Source organism: Pygoscelis adeliae, unplaced genomic scaffold (genome assembly GCF_000699105.1).
Source record: "Pygoscelis adeliae isolate BGI_AS28 unplaced genomic scaffold, ASM69910v1 Scaffold45, whole genome shotgun sequence".
Classification (NCBI taxonomy): domain Eukaryota; kingdom Metazoa; phylum Chordata; class Aves; order Sphenisciformes; family Spheniscidae; genus Pygoscelis; species Pygoscelis adeliae.
Genome location: NW_008825114.1, coordinates 5,203,243 through 5,224,846, shown reverse-complemented (window position 1 = coordinate 5,224,846; position 21,604 = coordinate 5,203,243). Strand labels below are relative to the sequence as shown.

The 21,604-nt window shown below is 34.7% G+C and overlaps 1 protein-coding gene across 1 annotated transcript in view; it reads right to left on the bottom strand.

Annotated features, from left to right (window-relative positions):
- The window catches only part of CNTLN (centlein, centrosomal protein), a 340,217-nt gene that overhangs the window by 15,933 nt on the left and 302,680 nt on the right, over nt 1-21,604 (bottom strand). Inside the window, exons 19-23 of the mRNA XM_009328161.1 lie at nt 18,909-19,073; nt 15,509-15,606; nt 13,618-13,744; nt 11,866-12,003; nt 11,311-11,496 (exon numbers count right to left, since the gene is read on the bottom strand). Of these exons, the coding sequence (XP_009326436.1) occupies nt 11,311-11,496; nt 11,866-12,003; nt 13,618-13,744; nt 15,509-15,606; nt 18,909-19,073 (714 nt within the window). The remainder of the gene's footprint in view (nt 1-11,310; nt 11,497-11,865; nt 12,004-13,617; nt 13,745-15,508; nt 15,607-18,908; nt 19,074-21,604) is intronic.

Genomic DNA, 21,604 nt, shown 5'->3' with positions numbered 1-21,604 from the left:
ACGTGGCTCAGCTCTTGGATTTATTTGTACATATTTGGAGGAATTAAGATAGGTTTTTATTATCTTTTACATTAAGAATAAAGTAAACAAACAAGCTGTAGAATGCATTAAAACCCAAACAAAACAAAAAGATACACTCAAGGGAATACCAGAGTGACAGTATTATCCAAAAGCTAGCAGAACTAGCAAAGTTTCAAACGTTAATTCAATAAAGAACTGAAAGGGAGAAATACATCCAGTAAAGCTAAGTATCAGATTGATATATATGATTTAAAATAAACAATCTTATGTTGATTGGCACTGAGAATAGTGCTCACAACTTCACAGAGATCAATGGAAGATGAAAGCACACATTACCTGGAAGAAATGCCTCACCTGATGACCTGTAAGAATTCCATTTTACATAAAGATTGAGAAATTGCAGTATGTACATACAAAATAATGTAGTACTGCAGTTGCATCTACAACCCAATCTTCCACATCCATTAACACAAGCAAATTTGAACACACATGAGCATAACTAAGGATCTAACGGACAAGATCTGAAAAATTAATTGAAATAATTTAAAATATTACCAGCCTCTTCTACCCTTTCGGCAAAACCTATGGTTTACAGTCCAACATCTTAGCCCAACCCTGCCTTCTTCATGGCTCTGAGCTACAGATGACAGAGTGTGAACTAGAAAAGGTGAATTCAGTCATAACCCAAACCCAATTATAGTAAGAACATCTGGAAAAGTGTAGACAGATTTGCACAGTATTGTTTTTCAACTACTAAAGCTAAACCCACAACAACTTTCCTGACAAAGCCCTTGAGTCACACAGTATAAAAGGGGCCTCAGGATTTCAGTATTTGAAAGCTGAAAACTCAGCTTCTCGGCATTTAGAACTACAGACCCACAAACCAGTTAAAATGGAATAAGGAAGAAGAGTATTAAGGTACAATGACATAAATGAGAAACTGTGTTGCATAAAATTTGATAATCTGATTCCTATGATAGGTAAGATTTGAATTTGTACAACCATGCTGGCTTAAGTTGTGTTATTCCTGCTTGCCATTAGGAGAACAGAGGGGAGAAAGCCTCACTTGGCTGGCAACTGTTTAAATACTATTATTTCTCCACATTTCTCCAAAATACCTTTGCTACCAATCTCATCCTACATCTTCTACCAAAATACCATTAATTCTTGATTCAAAACCATCAAAAACAAATGATTTATTTATAACCATTTATTTTCAAGTACAAAATTGAGAATGTTCTTGACTGCATTTTCTTAACCAGCTGCAGGTGTGGAAAACCATAGGGAAGAATATTAAAAATATTTCAACCTATATTTGACATTTATAAGAAAAGGAAATTGAATACATTGTGCTATGTCCTAAAAGATAGTTCAATTTATTTACAAATTAATAGAAAAGTTACTTAAGTCACAGCCAGTTTTTAATTTTAGATTGTTTTCAAAACAAACCATATTTAAACAAAGACACAGCAATGGCCTCATTACAATGTAGTTTATATTTCTGTAGAGAAGTACAGAATATATACTTAAGAGTATACTTGTGTGTTTTAAAATTCCCTTTGTGATTCAAAATTAGAGTTTTTTGTATTACTGGTCAGCTTTTTCTCCTTTTCTTTTCCAATCCTCTCTTGATAACTGTTTAGCTTCAACACTTTCATTTATGCCTGAAATCTTGTCTTAAAAATCTGTTTCTTTTCATAGCATTCTTTGTAACATGGCTTTAGGTAGAATGAAGCCCCTCTTATTACATCAGCTGGGCACCTCATTTATAGAACATACAGCAGATACTTACTGATAGGAGGGACATTTGGTCATATATAATATTACAGCTTTACAGTTATATAATCTCTCCTGTACATTAAGCTTTAAGACTGTCAAAAATGTAAGTTGTAGACCCAAATGTTTTCAGACTGATGCTTTTTTTATAAGTATTGGCAAACACTCCATAGTTTTCCTTGTACCGTTGCTAAATTTTCAACACAACTACCATGTTTTGTGACCTATAACAGGAAAAAATAATAGTTTTCTTTATAGCAGAGAATGAGTTGAAATATGTATAATCAGTGTGGGATGACAGGCAGAATATTTCTGTCAAAATATATTGGTTTCTAAAATTATATTTATGTGAAATGGGCAATAATAATAATAATTTAAAGTCCTATTTACTTCAGCATTTAAGTCCTACCTCATTTACATTAATTTTTTTCCCTGCTGTAAATTCTTTGGTTTCAACAGAATTACCTCTGATTTACACAGGTGCTAGCAAAACTAGCACCATTCCTTTAAAACATCACATATTACAGTTATTTACACAGAGAAAAAACAAGGCACTGACAGAGATTAGAGCTTCACACACATGCAGTAAGAGATGCCTGGGATCTCAGAGAGTTTATTATCTGAACAGTTAGGGCAGACAAAGTCAGCACAGTTATACCAGACACGGCAAACAAAGAATATTCAGGGCAGACCAATAAATACTGGGGTGAAGCAACACTCCAAAGGTCACATAGCAGGTCAGTGACCAAGATGTGAAGAGCACCAAGATTTCCTGATACTCAGTTCAGTGTCTGAGCTTATGCTATCTTTCTGCAGAAACACACGCAAAGCATAAAAACTATAAACCAGATGCCCTGTGTAAGACCACTGCACTGCTGGAACAAACGTGCTTGAAACCTAATTTAAGGGGTCAGCTCTGGCATTCCTTATACTCTTAAAAAAATTCCATAAATCTTACCGTGTTTTCTTAAAATACTGTCACTTGTTTTTTATGATTCCACCCTACTAGAGCTCTTCCCACCTCTCTGTAGCTCTTTCGGCCTGTCCGTTGGGGAATCCCCTCAACTCCCACCTTTCTAAATTACTGTGGAGACTTCACAAGGCTCTGTACGTGGGTGCTTTCTGTTCTCTCTGCTTCAGCTTGCTTTCTTAGTAATCTCATCAACATACATTGAACAATTATTTCTACATGAACTCTTAAATAAACCATTACTGGAGACCTTTCTCCTCCTTTCCAAGTTTTGCTACTTTTCCTGTCATTTTGCCAAAGAGCTTTCCAATTACTTCAAGCCCAGAGACTTTACCGTATACTTTGTACTCATGCGTCCATTCCCCAAGTCTTCCAGTCAGCCCTTTCTCCAGTCAACATCGTTTCTATCTTTTTGACCCCAAACCGGCCATTATCTTTAAACTAGGCATCTTTAACTACCTCCAGATTATGCACAGGGCTGAGTATCAGCTTTAAAAAGCAGTCCCTCCAAGCCATTTAAAGGAATCACAGGTGCATCTGTACCCTTCCAGGGAGTGCACTGCAGAGTCTCCAAGTAGGTCCCAGCTGAGCGTGTTGCAGTCTCATTCTCTGAAAAACTTAGAAGATTTTTTTCTTCCTGAGGCAGAAAAGGAAGTTATTTGCAAGTTGGTGAGAACAGTTTCCTGTTCAGCTGTAGTTTGTTGGATCTGTTCACACAGTATCTACTATTTGAGAGTCACGGTCTTTGAGAATAGTTCCCAGGTACTGTGAGAAAAATGAAAGTAGCACTAATATCAACAAAATCACCTGTGTTATTTGCATCTAAACTTTGCATGACACATACATGCGCAGCTACAAAAACCTGACATACCTTGCAATTTGGTTACATAGGTTGAATAATTTAAATAAAATCCTCTAAACTCTTAATACAGAGTGGGATATAAAAGAAAATTCAACATATTTTAAGCTACATCTGTTATCATCTTTACCTATCATAGTCAAAACCCAAAGGGAAGTGCTATCCTTCTAAGCCTAAAAAGTGAAGAAAAAGAAGAGCAAGGAAAAGCTTTTCAAAATCTTTCTATTTATTCTTCATTTTTAGTAATCAAGATTTTATCCATTAAGACATCTACATTATATGCTGTTCCTGGCATACTATATGCATCACTAACCATATGACTTCTGTAAACTATAAGAGTTCAGCCATTCACTTCATTCATTAAAATTCACAGGGCCTATTATTGTGTTTACAGTCTAATAGATATTCACTGTCACTATTCAAGCCTCTGATTCAATTTGCCTAAATCCCAGATGCAGAGTAATCCTGATGGAGATTAGCTTAATTTATCACCAATTTAGTCTCAGAACCAAGAAAGGTTGGTATTTCATAATAAAAGCTGTGTTTCTCCTTTTTTTCCTAAAGCAGTACGCATAGTGAAAAACAAGCAATAAATGCCTGATTTTGTTTAATAGTGAGATTTGTTCAGTTACACAAATTTTGCTTTGCATATAGGACATCTTCTTTTAAAGGTGTGTATTCTGCATATAAGAATACTGATTCTCATCAGACTGCAACACATCCCTGTAACCAAATATTATGCTGATTCTGACTGAACACAGATTGGCAGAGTCATCATCCACTCCATACAATACAAAATAATCACTCTGGGTATACTTTTCTAGGTTAAGTGTTGACAGTTTGGAGTGTAATAAATGAAATAGACTTATCTTTTGGCTTCTAAGTGTTCCCAGTGGGGAACATTTTCTAGCAACTTGAAGTCATGTTAAAGGTGTCCGCTTTTGAATCAAAACTGACAGTGCTGATTTACTTAAGTGATACTATCTGCCGCTGTTTGCAAAATGTCCCAGTGACTTGCTGAAGAAACCTTTGTTTGGTCAAACAACACTTCCAAATTGGCACCATTCATATACAACTGTGTAAACTTTTCAAAATAAATCAATTTTCGTCTGCACAGCAAAATACAGTTCTATTTCAATAAAAAGTTAGTCCATTTTTGCCAATTATAAAATTTTACAATTGTATATTATGCTTAGCATTTTTAGATGAAGAAATAAGTGATCATTCAAATGGCATCTGGCATCTGATCTGGGTACCCATATAAAAAGCAAGTTCTGCACACCATGGACCTGGAAGAAGTTGGAGCAGCAGTACTGCCAAGGAAACTGAATCCACAGGGTTTGAGAACATATGCACCAATGGAAACGTCCTATGAAGAATATTTCTTACTATCTCACCACAGCTGGAGAATTCTGAGAGTCCCCTGCAAGGATTTACTTCTCTCCAAAGAACTGACTTTGCGGCTGGAAGTACAGGCAGTAGCAGTGTACTTGTGTTCCTCTCTTGTTGGAAAGGAGCTGATAATATTTCCCAAATATTTGAGCCTCCCAACCCAACTACTAACCCCCTCTAATTTTTTTTTTTTTTTTTTTTTTTTTTCGAGATAAAGAGAAAATAGGACGTCATCTGCATGTGGTCATTCTGAGAAGAACATGTTTCCTGGCAATGCTCTATCTTCCCCAACACAGAACAGTTCAAGAGAAAAAGACAACGATGGTAAATAACGGGAATTTGCCAAATGACAGGAATTTTTAACATGAAAGTGGTGAGTTGTTAATTAGACTTATTCTTTGTAACAAGAAGAAGTTTCATGTGACATTTTCAATTAGCACTGCCACTAAAGGGCAGTCCCCACATATCTAGCCTGCAACCATGTAAACCTGTCTGTGCTCTGACCCTCTGTGGTACACAAAAGCTGGTGCTCTGGGTTTTCAAAAGGTTAACTGCATTTTCATGAGCTAGCTCACAATTGACCCATATAATGTTTACGATGACATTTCATAAATGGAGGAGGAAAGAAGTTTCATAGGGGCAGAAATCAGCAGTGACGGTCACTCAGAGGTGGAACTTTTTAACAGAAGTGTTAACTTATATTAAACTACAGCCCAAGATAGCAGTGAGAAAATATGCCATGCCAAAATTGATGCCAGGATTCAAGGTAAACTGCAGAAAGGTAAGAGAGACTGACATATATTGGGATATAAGGTAAGCTGACTGAATGGCAAATGACTGGCAGAACATCACTCGGCCAAGGAGAGGTGGAATAAGGCCTCTGACATGCGTGACTGCATGTAGCTGTATGTCAAATAACAGAGCAAGGAGGAATGCACCTAGCTTAAGCCCTGCTCTGAGTAGCAGAAATGAGGGCAGATGTCTTAAGAGAGTGAGTGCTAGATCCCCAAGTAGATCCACTAAGCTTGCCAAGTAAACTGCAATGGGTCTTGATTTTGGCAGTCAGTTCTATCAGATGGTTATACTGGAGACCTATCAAGAACCATGCCAGAACAGACCAGATGTGAACTGTGCTTCAGTGGGTATCCTCTGTGGAGGGCACACAAGTCCAGATCACAGAGGCATTATGGAAGTGAGAAATGCTCTGAGCTGACTTTGAAGCATTCAGCCATCACCTATTTATTACAGCTGCAGTTGAATATAGGTGCCTTATCAAAAATTCAAAACATCTTCCTCAAGGTCAGAAAAGTTCTGATATTTTCAGGCTGAGGCAGATGTCATCCCTGCAGATTAACTTATAAAAATGAGTTTTGCTGACGTACAAGTTGAATGGGACAGACAACACTACTGAGTGTTGAGCTTACCAGGGTCCACAACAGCAATATACGGAAAAAGTCTAGGTGAGCTAAAAAAAAAAAAGTAAAAAAAAAAAAGTACAGTAATGGAGGAAAACAGAATTCCTGCAGAATTAGGTAGGATTTTGGACATTTTCATAGCATTCTAGTATGCTGTACCCTATTTTTGATAGACATCCAGTCAAGTAGTCTAATAGCAGTTTTTTAACTATATCCAGTGGCCGTTTTCTGCACATGTTGTCACAGGTACTACAAACATAACAAAGAACATTTGCTCTGGTTGCTGTGCTGCATGTAACTGGCAAGATCCACCTGAGGATCTGATACTACAATATGTGTTACAGAAAATACTGAACAATGGTACACTATAGAAATTGGATGCATGGTTCAAAGAGAATTTATGGTGCTGATGGAAGCTGGATGGGGTGAAAACATGTAGCTGTATAAAAGTCATCTAAAATATTCTCAGACCCACCTGGTCCCTCTTACAGGAGGGGTCTGGTAGTTTGCGTTCTTCTGTAATAAAAAAGTTTATTGGGCCTAGCTTACATTACACTCACAGCCTTACTTTCATTATTATTTATCAGTCTTCATAGATGCCATTGACAACTTTTACCAGGATTTGATATCTAATTCTGTGAAAATGTTTAATAATCCAGTTTAGCTCTGATCTTTACAGAACTTTAGAAACACCTAAATTTCATTAATTACTTTTCAGATCAACTGCACACGCCATTTTTAATCCATTTAACATATTATTGATATTGCATAGCCTACATTTTTTATCTGAACGTCTCAGTGTTAGGTCAGACATCTTAAAAAACAGTATATTAAAATGAATAGTAACCTTTATCAACTGACTTGTACTGCCTTCCAGAAGAGAAATCAGATTTATTCAATGCAACTTATTTTCCATAAAGCCATTCTAAGAAGTATAACTATACTCCTGTGCTTTAATACTTTAATTATTGAATTTCATATCAGATTTTCATTATTTTAGCCAGAAATGAGGTCAGACTAACTGACCTAAAAATACCTATCCTGACTGCCTTTTCTGAATATTGACTCAATATTATCATTCTTCTAGACTACTCTAATACTTATGGCTGTGTTATAGTATATATACACTTACTTTGAATACTTACTCAAAATGAGGATCAGCAAGAGTAAAATTCCTTAACCAGCCCTATCAAGTTGTAAACTATAGAAGTTCTCAATTTAAAAATGCTACTTCTCTCTAGAAATTGTTTAAAATCCTCCATTGGCTACTAATAGACTGGGGATGTTTCATCATCTTCATCTAACATCAGCCATCTTCCTTCCAGATACAAACCAGAAATATTCTTACAAGACTTCTACCTTTGCACAGTTACAGAGTTGCTTTATCTAATAATGGGTCGTATCCATCCTGTAATAGCTATCTTATTACTAGTACATTTTTAAATCCTATCCCTTTAATATTGTTCTTTGGCTTGCTACCCACAGATTTCGTCTTGATATCTTTAGCGTCTTCTCCATCCTCCATACTCTATTGCTGCTCATATTTTCAGGTTATTATCTATAATCCGTTTTCCATTTCATTTATATTGCCTTTTTATTTCTAAATATTGTGTTCTCTTTCCTATCAAACTGAAATAGATAGTTATAAAAAGCTACCCTCTAATTATGGAACTGTGGTTTTTTGGTTACTTAATAAACTATTCCAGTGCACAATTTCTATTCATATTTTCTACTCACCTGTATCTTCCTCATAACAGCTTTGGAGAAATGAGCTGCTCTGAATCAACCTATTTTAAGTGCCCTGTTGGTTCCCACTGAACGTAATTTAGGACATAACACCTGATCCCTATACCACTCTCCAACAAAAATAAGTCCAATAATGACTTACAACATATTGGATACAGCAACTTTTGTTTTTAAGTATTTCTTCCACAACTTTTAGAAACTATTATTAAATTTTACAATCTAGCAATTTTAGTTACTTGCATAAGTGTCCCAAACTGGGCTCCCCATAGCAATGCAATGCTTTATTGTACATTACAAATATGTGCTTATCCACTAACTTATCATATTCTCTAATTTGAAACAGTGGTGTATATCAGACTCCTCCCAGAAACCCCTCCCCCAGGTTTTGTAACTTAGTATATTGATCCAAATGGATTCAAGATCCTGTGGTTCTGAGTTATCAATAACTCTAAAGGCAAGTAACTGTGTCTGCTATAAACAGAAAGAGCCTCTCTTCTCTGAAGTTCCTCTGTTGTCCTATTATTAGTTGTAGCTATTAATTAGCAATGCTGAAATGATTTAATTGTTGTATGTTAAAAGAAGAACTATATAATGTCATGAGAGACATGGAACGGCTAGAAAAAGTAACTGCATTCGATTGATTAACGAGAAGATTACACTTGCACTCAGAAAAACAAGTAAGGCTTGTGAAGTGATCAGAATAGCAAAGATAAGAGGGTCATACAAATATGTTAAACAGGTTAAGCAAGAGACAGTTTAAACTTGATTAAACTTGATCTCTATACAGAAAAACTTATCTGAGTTACTGAAACTTGAGTGAGAATCAAGGTCATGGGAAAATTGACCGCCAGCTGGAAGGAGAGAGTAGAAATGAGACCAGACTTCAAAGGAAGAGCTGGTACAGGAAGCAGTACTGCTACTTCTTATTGTGCCACCTCAATGTTCCTATGCAGGTTATAGCATCAGATACGTAAGAGGTATTTTAACAGGATTTACTTGATATACTACACAATTCCACTGGAACACCAAGGATCTTCAACTACATTTTTTACAGTGGTATACTGTGAATCAAATCTGATTTCAGAGAACTTTTTTCCATAAATATTTAGTACCTAACTAAACAAAGCAATCTACCGAGGAGCTCCCTGTTCATCAATATTTGACTTACAGACAGCAACGTTATTTTCAAAAAATCTTTCTGCAGAGGAACAGTAGTCAGCAAAAATGTTACTTGAAATACGCATGCATGTTTTTTATCCAGGGGAGACACTACATATTTAGCTTTATATAGAAACTACATATTAACTTTCTTTTCACATACAGTACAACCATGTAAATGCTAATGAATATTCACGGTAACTAAGAGAGAAGCAGTCATCTTATTCAACTGTGATTCAAAGTATCATAATAGTTGCTAATAGGTGATTTTCCTCACTACAGCTACTTTTGAGAAAAGAATATCTTTTACTTTCTCATTTGCTAATTTTTGACAAACTTTTCATTATGGAAGTATGCAAAGTATTGATAGTACAAACACTTGTTTATCTCATTGTCTATAATTGCTACTGCAGTTTATTCAATTAAGTCATTCCAAAATTCATAGCAGGTTGAATGGAGACTGAATTGCATCTCCCTATCATTCATGACATAGGAGTATTTAATTTTAAAAAATAGATAACACATTAGATTAATTCAGACTTTCCCATACTTAGCCAAAAACAAGCATGCAGCTGTGGAAAGAACACTCATTTCTTCCTCTTAGAGGAAGCATTCTGTATTAGAAGAAAGCACATTTTCCCCCACGAAAAGTAACAGTTTGTTCAAGAATAGGCAAGATACTTCTGAATCACAGGGCACAGTGATCAGTTTTATACCACTTTCCCAAGGGTTATGAAACAAGGCAAACAGAAGACAACCTTTATTTTAATCACAAACTTAAAAAGGAAAATAACTCATTTTTTAAATAACAGCCACACTTTTTCATGAAAGTCAATCCTCATTTTCACCTTAGATATGTTAGCTTATAATTTCTTTGAATTTAGGATTTTAAAGTCCATTCAACATTGTTCAGCCTTTTTTCATAATAAAGTTGATGTGAATTTTGCAACTGAACTGAACATGGGATCGTTGTAGAATGACTTGTTATCTAATGATGACAGAAAGAAGCTAAAATGCACAAGTACTTAAGTTACTAAATTTTAATCCATAGTGGAAAGTTATTCATGAAGAGATAACTATATATGCCTTCTTTTTACAGTGCATCAAAATACCACTGCTCTTTACTTCGTATGCTATCAGACTTGCTCAAACACATCTGAAAGCAGCTCACCTCTACAGAAATCCAAGAACAGTAGAGAAGTCCATCTGTTTCATGGGTTAGTAAGATACAACCTTGTCTGAAAGTAGGTATATAGTAGATATATGCTAAATTCAATAGATATATACAGAATAGGCATTATAATTCTTAGTTACATAGAGGGTATTTCAGAAAAATAAATAATATTTATATTTCAAATATTAAGTTACAAAACACAGATTAGTCCGTTCTGCAGAACTTCACTCTGAAGTAGTATGATGAAGTGATCTGTATAACACCACACAGTATTATTGCATGATCACTGTAGCAGATTATTAAGTATTTAACCAAAATAAGAAAAGAACATTCTACATACTGTTTTTAAAACTGCTTTCAATTTTGCAATATAGAGGCTTCCTTATTTAAAATTTCTGCAATAAAAAGCAATGTAGGGAGAAAATGAGGTAAGTCACACTAATCAACAGATATGAATTACTTTCTTAAATGTGTTGGGAAAATTTTTTCTGCAGAGTAATTTGTTATACAACTAAGCACTTTTTCCTGTGAATAAGTACACTGGCAGCCATATCCAGAAAGATGACCAATAAAAATTATGGAAGTCTATGGAAGTCTAGGAAAGAGACCTAGAGCCATGGATGCTTTCTTCCTGTTTAGACCAGTTCAGAGCTGACACCAGGCCAGTGAAGGAACTTCAAGATTGTTCCAGAACAGGGAACGCACCAAAAGATTAGCCTCATTTAATCTTTTACATTTTGCTTTCACTCAAGAATACCTTTATTTAGGTGAACACTCAAAGGAAAATCAAAACTCAAACCTTCACAAATGTCATGAACTCTTCGACTTTGTCATTGGTGAGCAGCAGCTTCTTCTGTACAGTTTCCAAAGCCTGCCCACTCTGTTTAGCCAAGCCATGTAGTTGTTGAGATGCAGTAGTCTCAAGTTCAGTCATGGCACATTCAGTCTCAATCATTTTGCTCTCTAGATTGGTAAGCTTGAGATCCTGAAATACATCCGCAGAGAAACAGCAGTGATATAATAAAAGCTTATAGACAGGTATGGCAGACCACAAACAAACGAATGAACAAACCAACCTCCCACACAATGGTTAACATCACAGAACATTCAACTTGCAACACATAAAATGTAATTTCATGGGAAAAAGTAATTTCATTTTCAGTCATTATATCCATGTTTCAGCATCTAAATTTCAGTGACGTGACTGAATTAAATCAGAGAAACACATTACTATTATTCCGCTTTTTTTTCCCTTTCTGTATTTAAAAAGTCTAAGCTGATGAACTTGCAACTTTTCATTTGAAAGTGAGGTATGAAAAGGTTCCACAGTGGAGCCATCACAACTCTAATATACCTTTTTCTCCAACTCATCTTTAGCCTTGTGATACATCTGCTCATACTGAGACTTCTCTTTTGTAGCTACATTAAGTCTTTGTTTCAGCGAGTCGATGGAAGTTTTTTTGTTTGAACAGTCTCCAGCCAGTGCCTTTACCTGAAATAATGAAAGGCCAAGAGCAATCGACTATTACAATATAAAACTGAAAAATGGAAATAAAATCAAAACTAAGCTTACCTACATTGCATAAACATACTTGTATTATATAAATAATTCGATTAAAGTACCTTTTCCTGAAATTAGTCTTTAATAAATCTCTACTGCTGATCCAGTAGAGATCAGTTTGCACACAATCTTGTTACATAGTCTTGACTTGTATTAAGCGTAAAGAAAAGCTCTTCATTTGCAGAGCTGTTTGTTGATATATGTTACTGTTACAGTGTATGCAAAAGGGAGCAAACCACAACTTCCACTCATTTCTTCCATCAGAGGTAAAAACATTAATTAAAACTCAGCTGAGAAAATGATAACTGTCTACAAGTTAATAGTCTGTAAAGCCTCTTAGATAATAATTATCACTTTGCCATACAATGCAAACAGTGATTTTGGGTAAAATGAAATAGACCAACGCTCCTAGAAAATCATTTAGCTCTCCTGACAGTATTAATCACAAAGTTTTCCTGACAATGTCGAATAACAGGGAATTTCTTTGATCTTCTGCTGAAGATAATGTAAAATTTACCAATTTGATTTTCCATATGGAATAATCAAATTAATGTATGGAATTCAATTCTCTGGAATCTGAGAAATGCAGTGTTTAAAATACTCAAAGAACAGCATTAAAGTACATCGTTCTACTCAAAATCTTTCGTCTAAAACCAAAACCAGGTATTTCTCTCATGTCATACTTTAGCTCCCTTGCCTACTCATGCTCTCACTCTCTGGCTGCAGATTTCTTAATAAAACCTTATCTTTGGCATGGAGGGTAAGAGAGTAGCTCTCTCTAGAGCTGAAAGTGCTATGTGACTGTAAGTAGAGATAGTGCCTGTGGTATTCAGCAAGCACCCGCATTCTAGGAAAACAAAAGCAAATTGATAAATTGTTTATTTCTATTTTGGGGTCATACGCTGCATAACCTCACAGACAACCAAATATTATAATCTTTTTCTGGAATTAGAGGCCAAAGCGCAATACATTGGTTGAATAATATAGAAATATGCCAAAACATATACAAGTTCTTCTACCTTTGGTGAAATCATCCTAGAATTTTGCAGGAGAACATGATTTGCTATAGAAATTAAGCTCTACCTACACAGATAGAATTTCATTAAGCTAAGAACTGTGAATCATTCATAATATTGCAGTAGACAACAGATTAACATATTAAAGCATTTAACTACTATAGCCAGAAGAGGTGCGTGGACTTCATTAGCATATGTCATATAAAATCACCCTTGTTTCAGGTCTACTGTATTTGATGAACTTACAGTGCATAAAACTAAATCTCACTACTTACAGCATATCCTTGCAACTCAGTGTTCTGAATACTTTAATATTTAATTACACCTTTTATGAACATACATTAAATTATGCTGAATCCATCCAAGCTATCACCATAGTGATAGTGGAGGGAATTACACCCTTAAATTAACTGTATGTTGTTTGCTTAAAGCAATATATTGATTTAGTATGTATAGTGTGTTGAAATGACTTCTGTAAATCCACCAGCTTTTGCTTTTCCTAAAACTATCAATAGCAAGAAAGAAGTACCTTTCTCTCAAGACTTTCTAATGTTTCATTAGAGGTTTTCTCATTTTCTTGATTTGCTTTTAGACGAGACCTTAAGTCTTCTATCAAATGTCTTTTCATATTAAGGTCCCTCTCCAATCGAGAAATCCTAGAAGGGAAGAAGTCACACTGCATGTCACTGTTAGAAAATATTGTTAATATGCAACTATTTTAAACAACTAAAAAGTATAAATGCAGTAGACAAAGTATCACTCCTGTAGCTTTAGAATACTTTTTAAAATAAAAGCTGATGCAATTCCTGCAATTTACCCTATTTGCAATTCTTGCAATTTACCCTATTTGCAACAATTAAAGCCAGTTTCAAGTCTCTTATTAAACAGACCTATTTCTAAATATGCAATTTATTTGTGATTTGCTTTTTGCTGTGGTTCATGCTTTAACTTGTCTGATCTGAAATCGTAATAATTCTTCTTAAGCTATTATAAAAAAAGGCAAAATAGCTGTTGAAAACAAAATTTAATTAATTAATTTTTTTTGGATGTCTGAAGCAGGTATCATTCAAACACTACTTTGTACAAAATTATTTTTAAAAGAAAGTAAAAGGGAGAAGTCTCCTTTCATCCAACTGAGTAATACACAGAAATACATGAAAAACCTCTATCCCTATAATGTCAGATGAGATAGTAATTCTTAAAAACTGCAAAACCTAGAAAAAACATCAGCATTTTTCAGAAACTTCCCCAAAAAAGAAAATCCCATGTACTACAATGTAATCTCTGCTCAATGAGAAAATTATGCCTTATACAATGCCTCCACACTTATGATACAAATTAATATTTTAAATATAAACATAAACAATACCTGAATATGTTCAGACTTCTGGATTTTTATTTTTTTTTAATGAAGGCAAAATGAATGATGGTAATATATACAGGAATAAAACATTGTTGATACCATGTCAATACCATATTAAAAAAAAACAGGAAAATAGTGCATCTTAAAATTTCTTGCATCTACTTCACATTTATACTATTAATGTTATTTTGTTGATTATATCTTAACAGTTTATGAAAAAGCAGTATCTGTTTTATAAAGCAATCATGTTAACCAGTAACTTTATTTTAAATTTAAGTTTAAGGCTTATGGTGGAAAAATTCAGTTTCATTTTGAAACAGAAAATACACAATGTACACAATTTAACAATTTTAAGAGTTCTTTATTTTTGAAATGAACTAATTTCAGATAAGTAAATTTCATTCTTTCTACAAATAAAAAAATTAGAATGGTTAGAGGACTTAAACTCTGGGACAGACAAGTAATTCACAGATATACTAATAGGTTATGTTTATATAGTAATATAATTGAAGAACACTATTACATCAGTTAAAGTAGGCAGAATAAAAATTTCAGTTGAATACTTCACAACAATACATGTGAATTTCAAAATGAGTAGTAAACCTTAATTAATTCAAATAGGAACAAATACAACTGTCCTTTTGAACTTTTCATGAATATAAGACTGGATATTTAATCTTGTTTAAGCATCTGAACCTTGACATGTCTCTTAGCCCCTAGGCAAAGAATTACTGTATTTGAAAGACTGTGTTTAACAGTGCTGAGGAATTCATTTAGATTTACATCAAGGATAAAATAGTCTACTCTAGGGTCTGGGTATTCTTATTGCAATTCAGATACTGTACCTAGGTAATCACTCATCAGTTTAAACAAAATGCAATTTTAGCATGTACTGCTCCAGTTTCTAAAAAAAACCCCTGTAACAGTTCGCAAGATTGCAGTAAAAAGAATAATAAAACATTCTCTTAAAAATCTATCTAAGAATGGTTAATGTTGTAACAATTATACAGCTGCCACTGGGTGGCACCAAACACAATGGATAGAAGAGTGAACATACTTTGCTTGTAGTTCCCGAATCCGTTCTTCTTTTTCCTGGACTTCGTTTTTTAGTGACTTAATGGTGGTTGATTGCTTAGTGATTTCATTATTCGAATTCTATATTGAAAAATATTAAAATATAAATAAAGCAGACTGAATATTATCACAGTCAACAGTAAATTTGTTTGAAATAATGGGCTGTGTAAACTTCCACATATTTTATGAATGCTCTTCAAATTAATGGGGACAAAAAGAGTTTTCTTACTTTCTAGCTACCCTTAAGCAAAAGTACATTCCTTGGAAAATATGATCAAAATCAGTACTTTTCCATTGCTCTAATAATGTATGATTAATAGATGTTCCACAGGACACCTGCAAGTCCAGTGCACCTACCAGGACCACATTTTCTCTTGCATAGCGTGGTCAGTTGAAAAGGTAACAGAAAAGAAGAGAAATAAAATCGGATCTTCATTTGAACTACATCTTTGAATGGTATAGTTCTACAGCACAAGGGACCTACATCTATAGAGCGTACAAGATGATCTACAAGAGCAGTTGTTTTTGTGTCCCTTGAAACTCAAAGCACAAGACAAAGACATTTCCATTTGGGCACAGTAACACAAATCCTACATTTCAGTAACAAAAAGGTACGATCCTAACTTTCAGGCATGTGTAATTCCAGTGAAAGAGAGTTATACAGTTGTTGGCCTTTCCTCATCGTAAGTAGTAGGATGTAAAAAAAAGCCTCAATTCGTCCATGAAAACACACAGATAATCTACCCAAGATTTAAATACAGAACAACTGTATTTAAACAACTCTAAAGAAATAAAAATACAAAATTTAACTAAGTAGCCATCTTAACAATCTGAGCATATGCATTGAATGTCATTGCTGAAAATGGCAGCTCAAACATATCGCATATAGAGATTTCAGAAATCCAAAAGGTGTTGCCAAAAGATACATATGCGTTAAGTGTATGCACAACATCTATGTGTGCATATATGCATTCAGGTTCAGCCACTGTACTAAAGCTTTTTACTCATTATGTATAAACAATAAGTGAACAGATCAGACATGCTGTAAACAAAGATACTTCAGGAGAATTTCTCTGCTCAGTGCAGACTTGTAACGCCTATTAACATTAATAGGAGTATTGTACATAACTCTGTGCACCTCAAGGGGAGTATATATTCTTGTGTGCATAGTTAGATGTAAAATATTGTTCTTAATAACTTGTCTAGTCTATTTACTATTAATGTGAGGTATAACCAGAAAATTGTTAAAATGATGTATGCTAGCAGAATATTCCTGAGTTTCCTGAGACCTGTTTGCTGAGCTTGAGCTTCATTAGCGTGAAGCACAGCACCCAGTTACATGGTTTACACACCAGATATGAACTTGCATACTTAGGTGGGCCTCTGCACATGCTCAGAGGCAAAGACATACGCTTATGGTATTTTGCTTCCAAACTCACTACCCACACCTAACACATTTCTTCCTATTGGCAAAGATACAAGGAGTCATTATATACAACATAAACAAACACTGCAAAGATAGCTCTGAGAAAAAAAATGAACTAACAAAACCAGGTACTTTGAGATTTTGAGCTATAAGGAAAGCTTTTGCCGCTTCCACATTCAGACATTTAGGAGAATAACTTTGTATCTCCTTTTTAAGAATGCTAGATAGCCTGGAACAATAGTTGACAACTTTTGCCAATTTCTTCTGTTAAAAATGACTTACAAGACTTAAATTTTTGAAAATTATTAGGTCAAAATAAGGCTAAAAATTTCAGTAACTTGATTTAAGTAGCTTTTGAGGCCTTTATAGTCAAAACTCTCATCCAATTCAGCAACCAGTGAATTTACTCTACTAATCTGGATTTGGGGTCACAGGCTATGTTTATTCTAAATGTAGTTTTGCATACATGGTTTTTTACATTAAAAATGTAATAAGTATTTAAGAAGGAATTAAAAGTCATGTTAGTATTTTTGACATCAGATTTATATATGCTTACTAAATGTTTCCTCTGCTGCAGAAACAAAAAAACCTTTGATTTTTTCAGCAATATATTTTGCAGTTCACATCTGGCAGACAAATAAAGTAGGCTTCTAGCATGAGTGTTACTCTCAGAGTATTTTACAAAAAAAAAAAAAAATCCTCATTTTTTATTTTTCTTTCATAGAGCAATTGACTACTAGGTTTCTGGATAATGAGGACACTCATCTAAAAGGAACAACCCTAATTAGCAGAAATTACCACTCGCCAGCAGCAGAAGCAGATTAGTCAAACCCAAATCTAAAATCAACACTCAAGAAGTCAGCATGTATGGTTTCAAGATCTCTTTCTCATCATTAAAGTAGATCAAATTATGTGGCTTTTCATGGCTACTCCCTGCTGCCCTCATCTCTTTATCAATGTGACCTACCTTTACTAATCCCTGAATTTAGATGTTACACATCCAGTGTGCTATAGCCAAGATCTGTAATACTATGATTACCATCAACAGCTAAGAGGTCTGAGCACTACCCACACCTTGTGTGCTAGCACAGCTAATCCAGTACTCAGAGCCAGAGCCAGCTATATCACTCATGTAATATGTCCTTTTCTTCTTCAAAGTTGATCCTTTGGCAGCCAGCTTGCTAGTGTGCCATTTCTTCTAGCAGCAAGAAGCTGTACCATTTTGACCTTTTCTCTTTCCTCAAATATTAAACACAAAATGATGGAAAAAAACAACTTTAAGACATTCTGTTGCACATATATTTCCTCCAGTGAGAAAAGAAGAAGAATTAATATGTTCGAGCCAGGCCACCTGCTGAGAAAGCTCTCAGATCAACACAGTCCAGCATCTACATCATCCACATATAACAGAATCACTGGAGACTGAAAAATGAAATCATCAACAACTTAGTATTTTCCTATCAACTAATCTACAAAAATACAAATACAAAAAGAATGATGTCTCTTTGAAGACAAGAATAGTAGTGACGTATAAGTAACATAACACTGTTACATTACATGAGCTGCCCCACCAGCCCAAATTCCATGCTCCCCTTTCACAGACAGCTACTGCTTACCTCCTCTTAAAGGAAGCAAGGAATCAACACAGTTCTCATTGAAGTAATTCCACAGCACTTTCCAACAAGATGCATTTAATCATTGTGTGAAAACTCAGCAAGCCTCCCTGTCTGGCCTATTTGATCTGCAAAAATTGTTTTAATTGTAACTTTTAGTTCTCCTGCTTAATGACTACATTTCTACTTAACATCGAAGGTTATCTATTAGTACCTAAGCTGCTAATCGTTGGCTAAGATATATAAATGATATTCATATGTGAGTATATATATATCTGCTTGACCCAGTTATGAAATACTGTTCATACAAATTATCCTCAGCACTAGATAATCTGTTCTGTCACCTTTAGTTTCCACTGCAGCTGTTTCATCTCTAAATCAATGTTCTTTGAAGGAGCTGGTGTGGCTTCACTCTTGCCAGCAGTTCGAGACAGATGTTCTCTCAACTTCAATTTTCCTTGTAAATCTTCCTTCTCCTGTTGCCACTTGGCCAGGTTGGAGGTCAACACCTGTTTTACAAACAGAAGAAATAATCACAATTGCATCCTAAAAATATTTCTGCTTGATCATATGACATGCTTCTCTGGTTCAGAATTCAAGAGGAATGAAACAGTATGTATTATCTGTAATTACATTGCATAGTGGTTGAATTCTCTAGTCCATGCAAAGATCAAATCTGGCAGGAAAGAGAAGTCAACTAACATTAAAAACAAGCAATTTTTTAAAAGGCAAGCTAATTCAATTTTGACTGTACACATTGCTATTTTTACCATGACAGGCAAAAATTATCATACAAAACTGTAACAGTAGTTACTGTTGAAACCTGTTTACCTAGAGCCTCTCTGGCATTCAGCAATTATTTCTACACAGAGCATGAAAAAATACCAAGGCGTCTCAGACACCAATGCGTATTAAAGGTAGTTAAATGTCAAATCTGTTTTAATGGTGATCACGGTAAGCTCACTTGAATTCCTGTGTTGACAACTGCTATAAAACATATACTCTTCTTTTGGCTTTTGTTTTGATATTTGTAGGGCTTGTAGAGGTTAAAGCAAAGTGGACCAGCTGTACTAAATATCTTCTGGTTGGCTGGTCTTTACTCACGTTGTGTTATTTCTTCCCTTTCACATATATGCACCATAGCCAGGGAACCACATATTCCATAACCTTGACTCTAGGGCTGAGGTACTTAAGTGGTAAAAGCCAAGCTGGAGCAGGACAGGATAACAGATGTTAGTTGTTTATTCCACTGGGTAGGTCTTACCACCTTATACTGCAGCCAAAACACTTCTCATTTAGCAACATAAATGCTAAGTCCAATTAGCAGACGAGGCTTGTTAGGGATTTAGTTCAAATAAATAACATGCAAACAAACTCTCAGTCTTGTTGCACTTGATTGACAACTGACAGGACTTATTCAATCTTTGTAACAATATATTTCACAGTACTCCTTATAAAGATAATCTTCTAAATAAAATATTTGTTTTAATTTAAATAATATTGACTGTCATTCTGCAAAAAGGGGAACAGAAATAATTTTCATGCTAGTGGTTAACTTTCACGAATCTGTAGTCAGCCGAAAGCCACCAATGGCCTGACAACTCTCTGCTCCTTAAGAGGGTAACTATAGTACTATCTTATTATAAGGATATAAACTACCTTATTAAATAAGGTAGTTTAACATAAGGAACAATTATACAAAATGGTAGTGAAATCTCTCAAAGGGCAAAAAAAACTTGCTTTGTGAAGAATCCTGATAAGAAGCTGGAGAAGATACTACAGCTTGAAATGACTAAAAGTGTGCCCGATTATATGCTGGTACACAAAAAATCATGGGTGAGAAGGTTAAAGATAGTGTTCTATTTCCAGGCATTTTATTATTTAACTCCAAAACAGATTTTATACTGTTTGATGATATTAGAAAAAACTTTTTATATACATGTGTTTATACACACACACACTTCCATACCAATCATCTGAAGATCACATATATACACAAATAAAAGAAAAACTACTTATGCTCATGTTTATTCCAATTATGAATGACATGAGAATGCTTGTAGATTTTGCATTAGCTTAAAAAAATATCATGGATACAAGAAAATGCATCCTGTATTTAAAGTTAAAACTCTAGTATTTCACACTTAAGTGCATTTACTAAAGCCAATGGGCAGTTTACATATTTATTTGACATAAGTACTGTTCTTAGTAAAGGGGTTAATCTTTCCATTCTCTTCTGCATCTGCTGTCATTATTGAACAAGAGATAAATAGTGCTACTGTATTTTCTAATTAGCTATTCCTTAATCTGATATATTATTCCCACAATTAATACAGTCTGAGTAAAAGACAAAATGAAGGCTACTTTAATAAGCAAAAACAGTAGTAGTACAGAAAGATATAAGGATTAGGTTAATTTGTCCAGTATAGCCAATATTTCTACATGCAGAATTTCATGATTCAGTGTCTCTATAATAAATTATTCATAAAAAGAAAAGCAAAAAAAAAAAAAATCATAGCTAGATCAATATCTCTGATTAAAATTAGAAATGCCCCCATATCTGCCCAAGATAGCTCATGACTCTCAGGAGCTTCTCAGGCTACTGCTGCCACCAAAATGCATCTGGTCTAAAATGCCGTGATTGCAGTGGCCACATTCTCAAAAATGACAGCAAATATATTGAAAAAGAAAGGGCTTTCATGGGAGAGGTGCCAAAGAGGGCAGTGCTATGTTGTTATAGAATTTACTTAAGTGAGGAGGTAGGAAAAATTGTTTAAAATATGAATGAATGTACGTAAATTCAGAAACAGCATCAGAACTACGGGGGTGAAGTGAAAGTAGTATATGATGTACAAGACAAACACCCCCCAAGTTGCAAAAGCAGACGAAGACAGACACACAATTGCAATCAGAGATATAGAATCATAGAATCGTTTAGGTTGGAAAAGACCCTTAAGATCAGCAAGTCCAACCATAAACCTAACACTGCCAAGTCCACTAAACAATGTCCCTAAGTGCCACATCTACACATCTTTTAAAT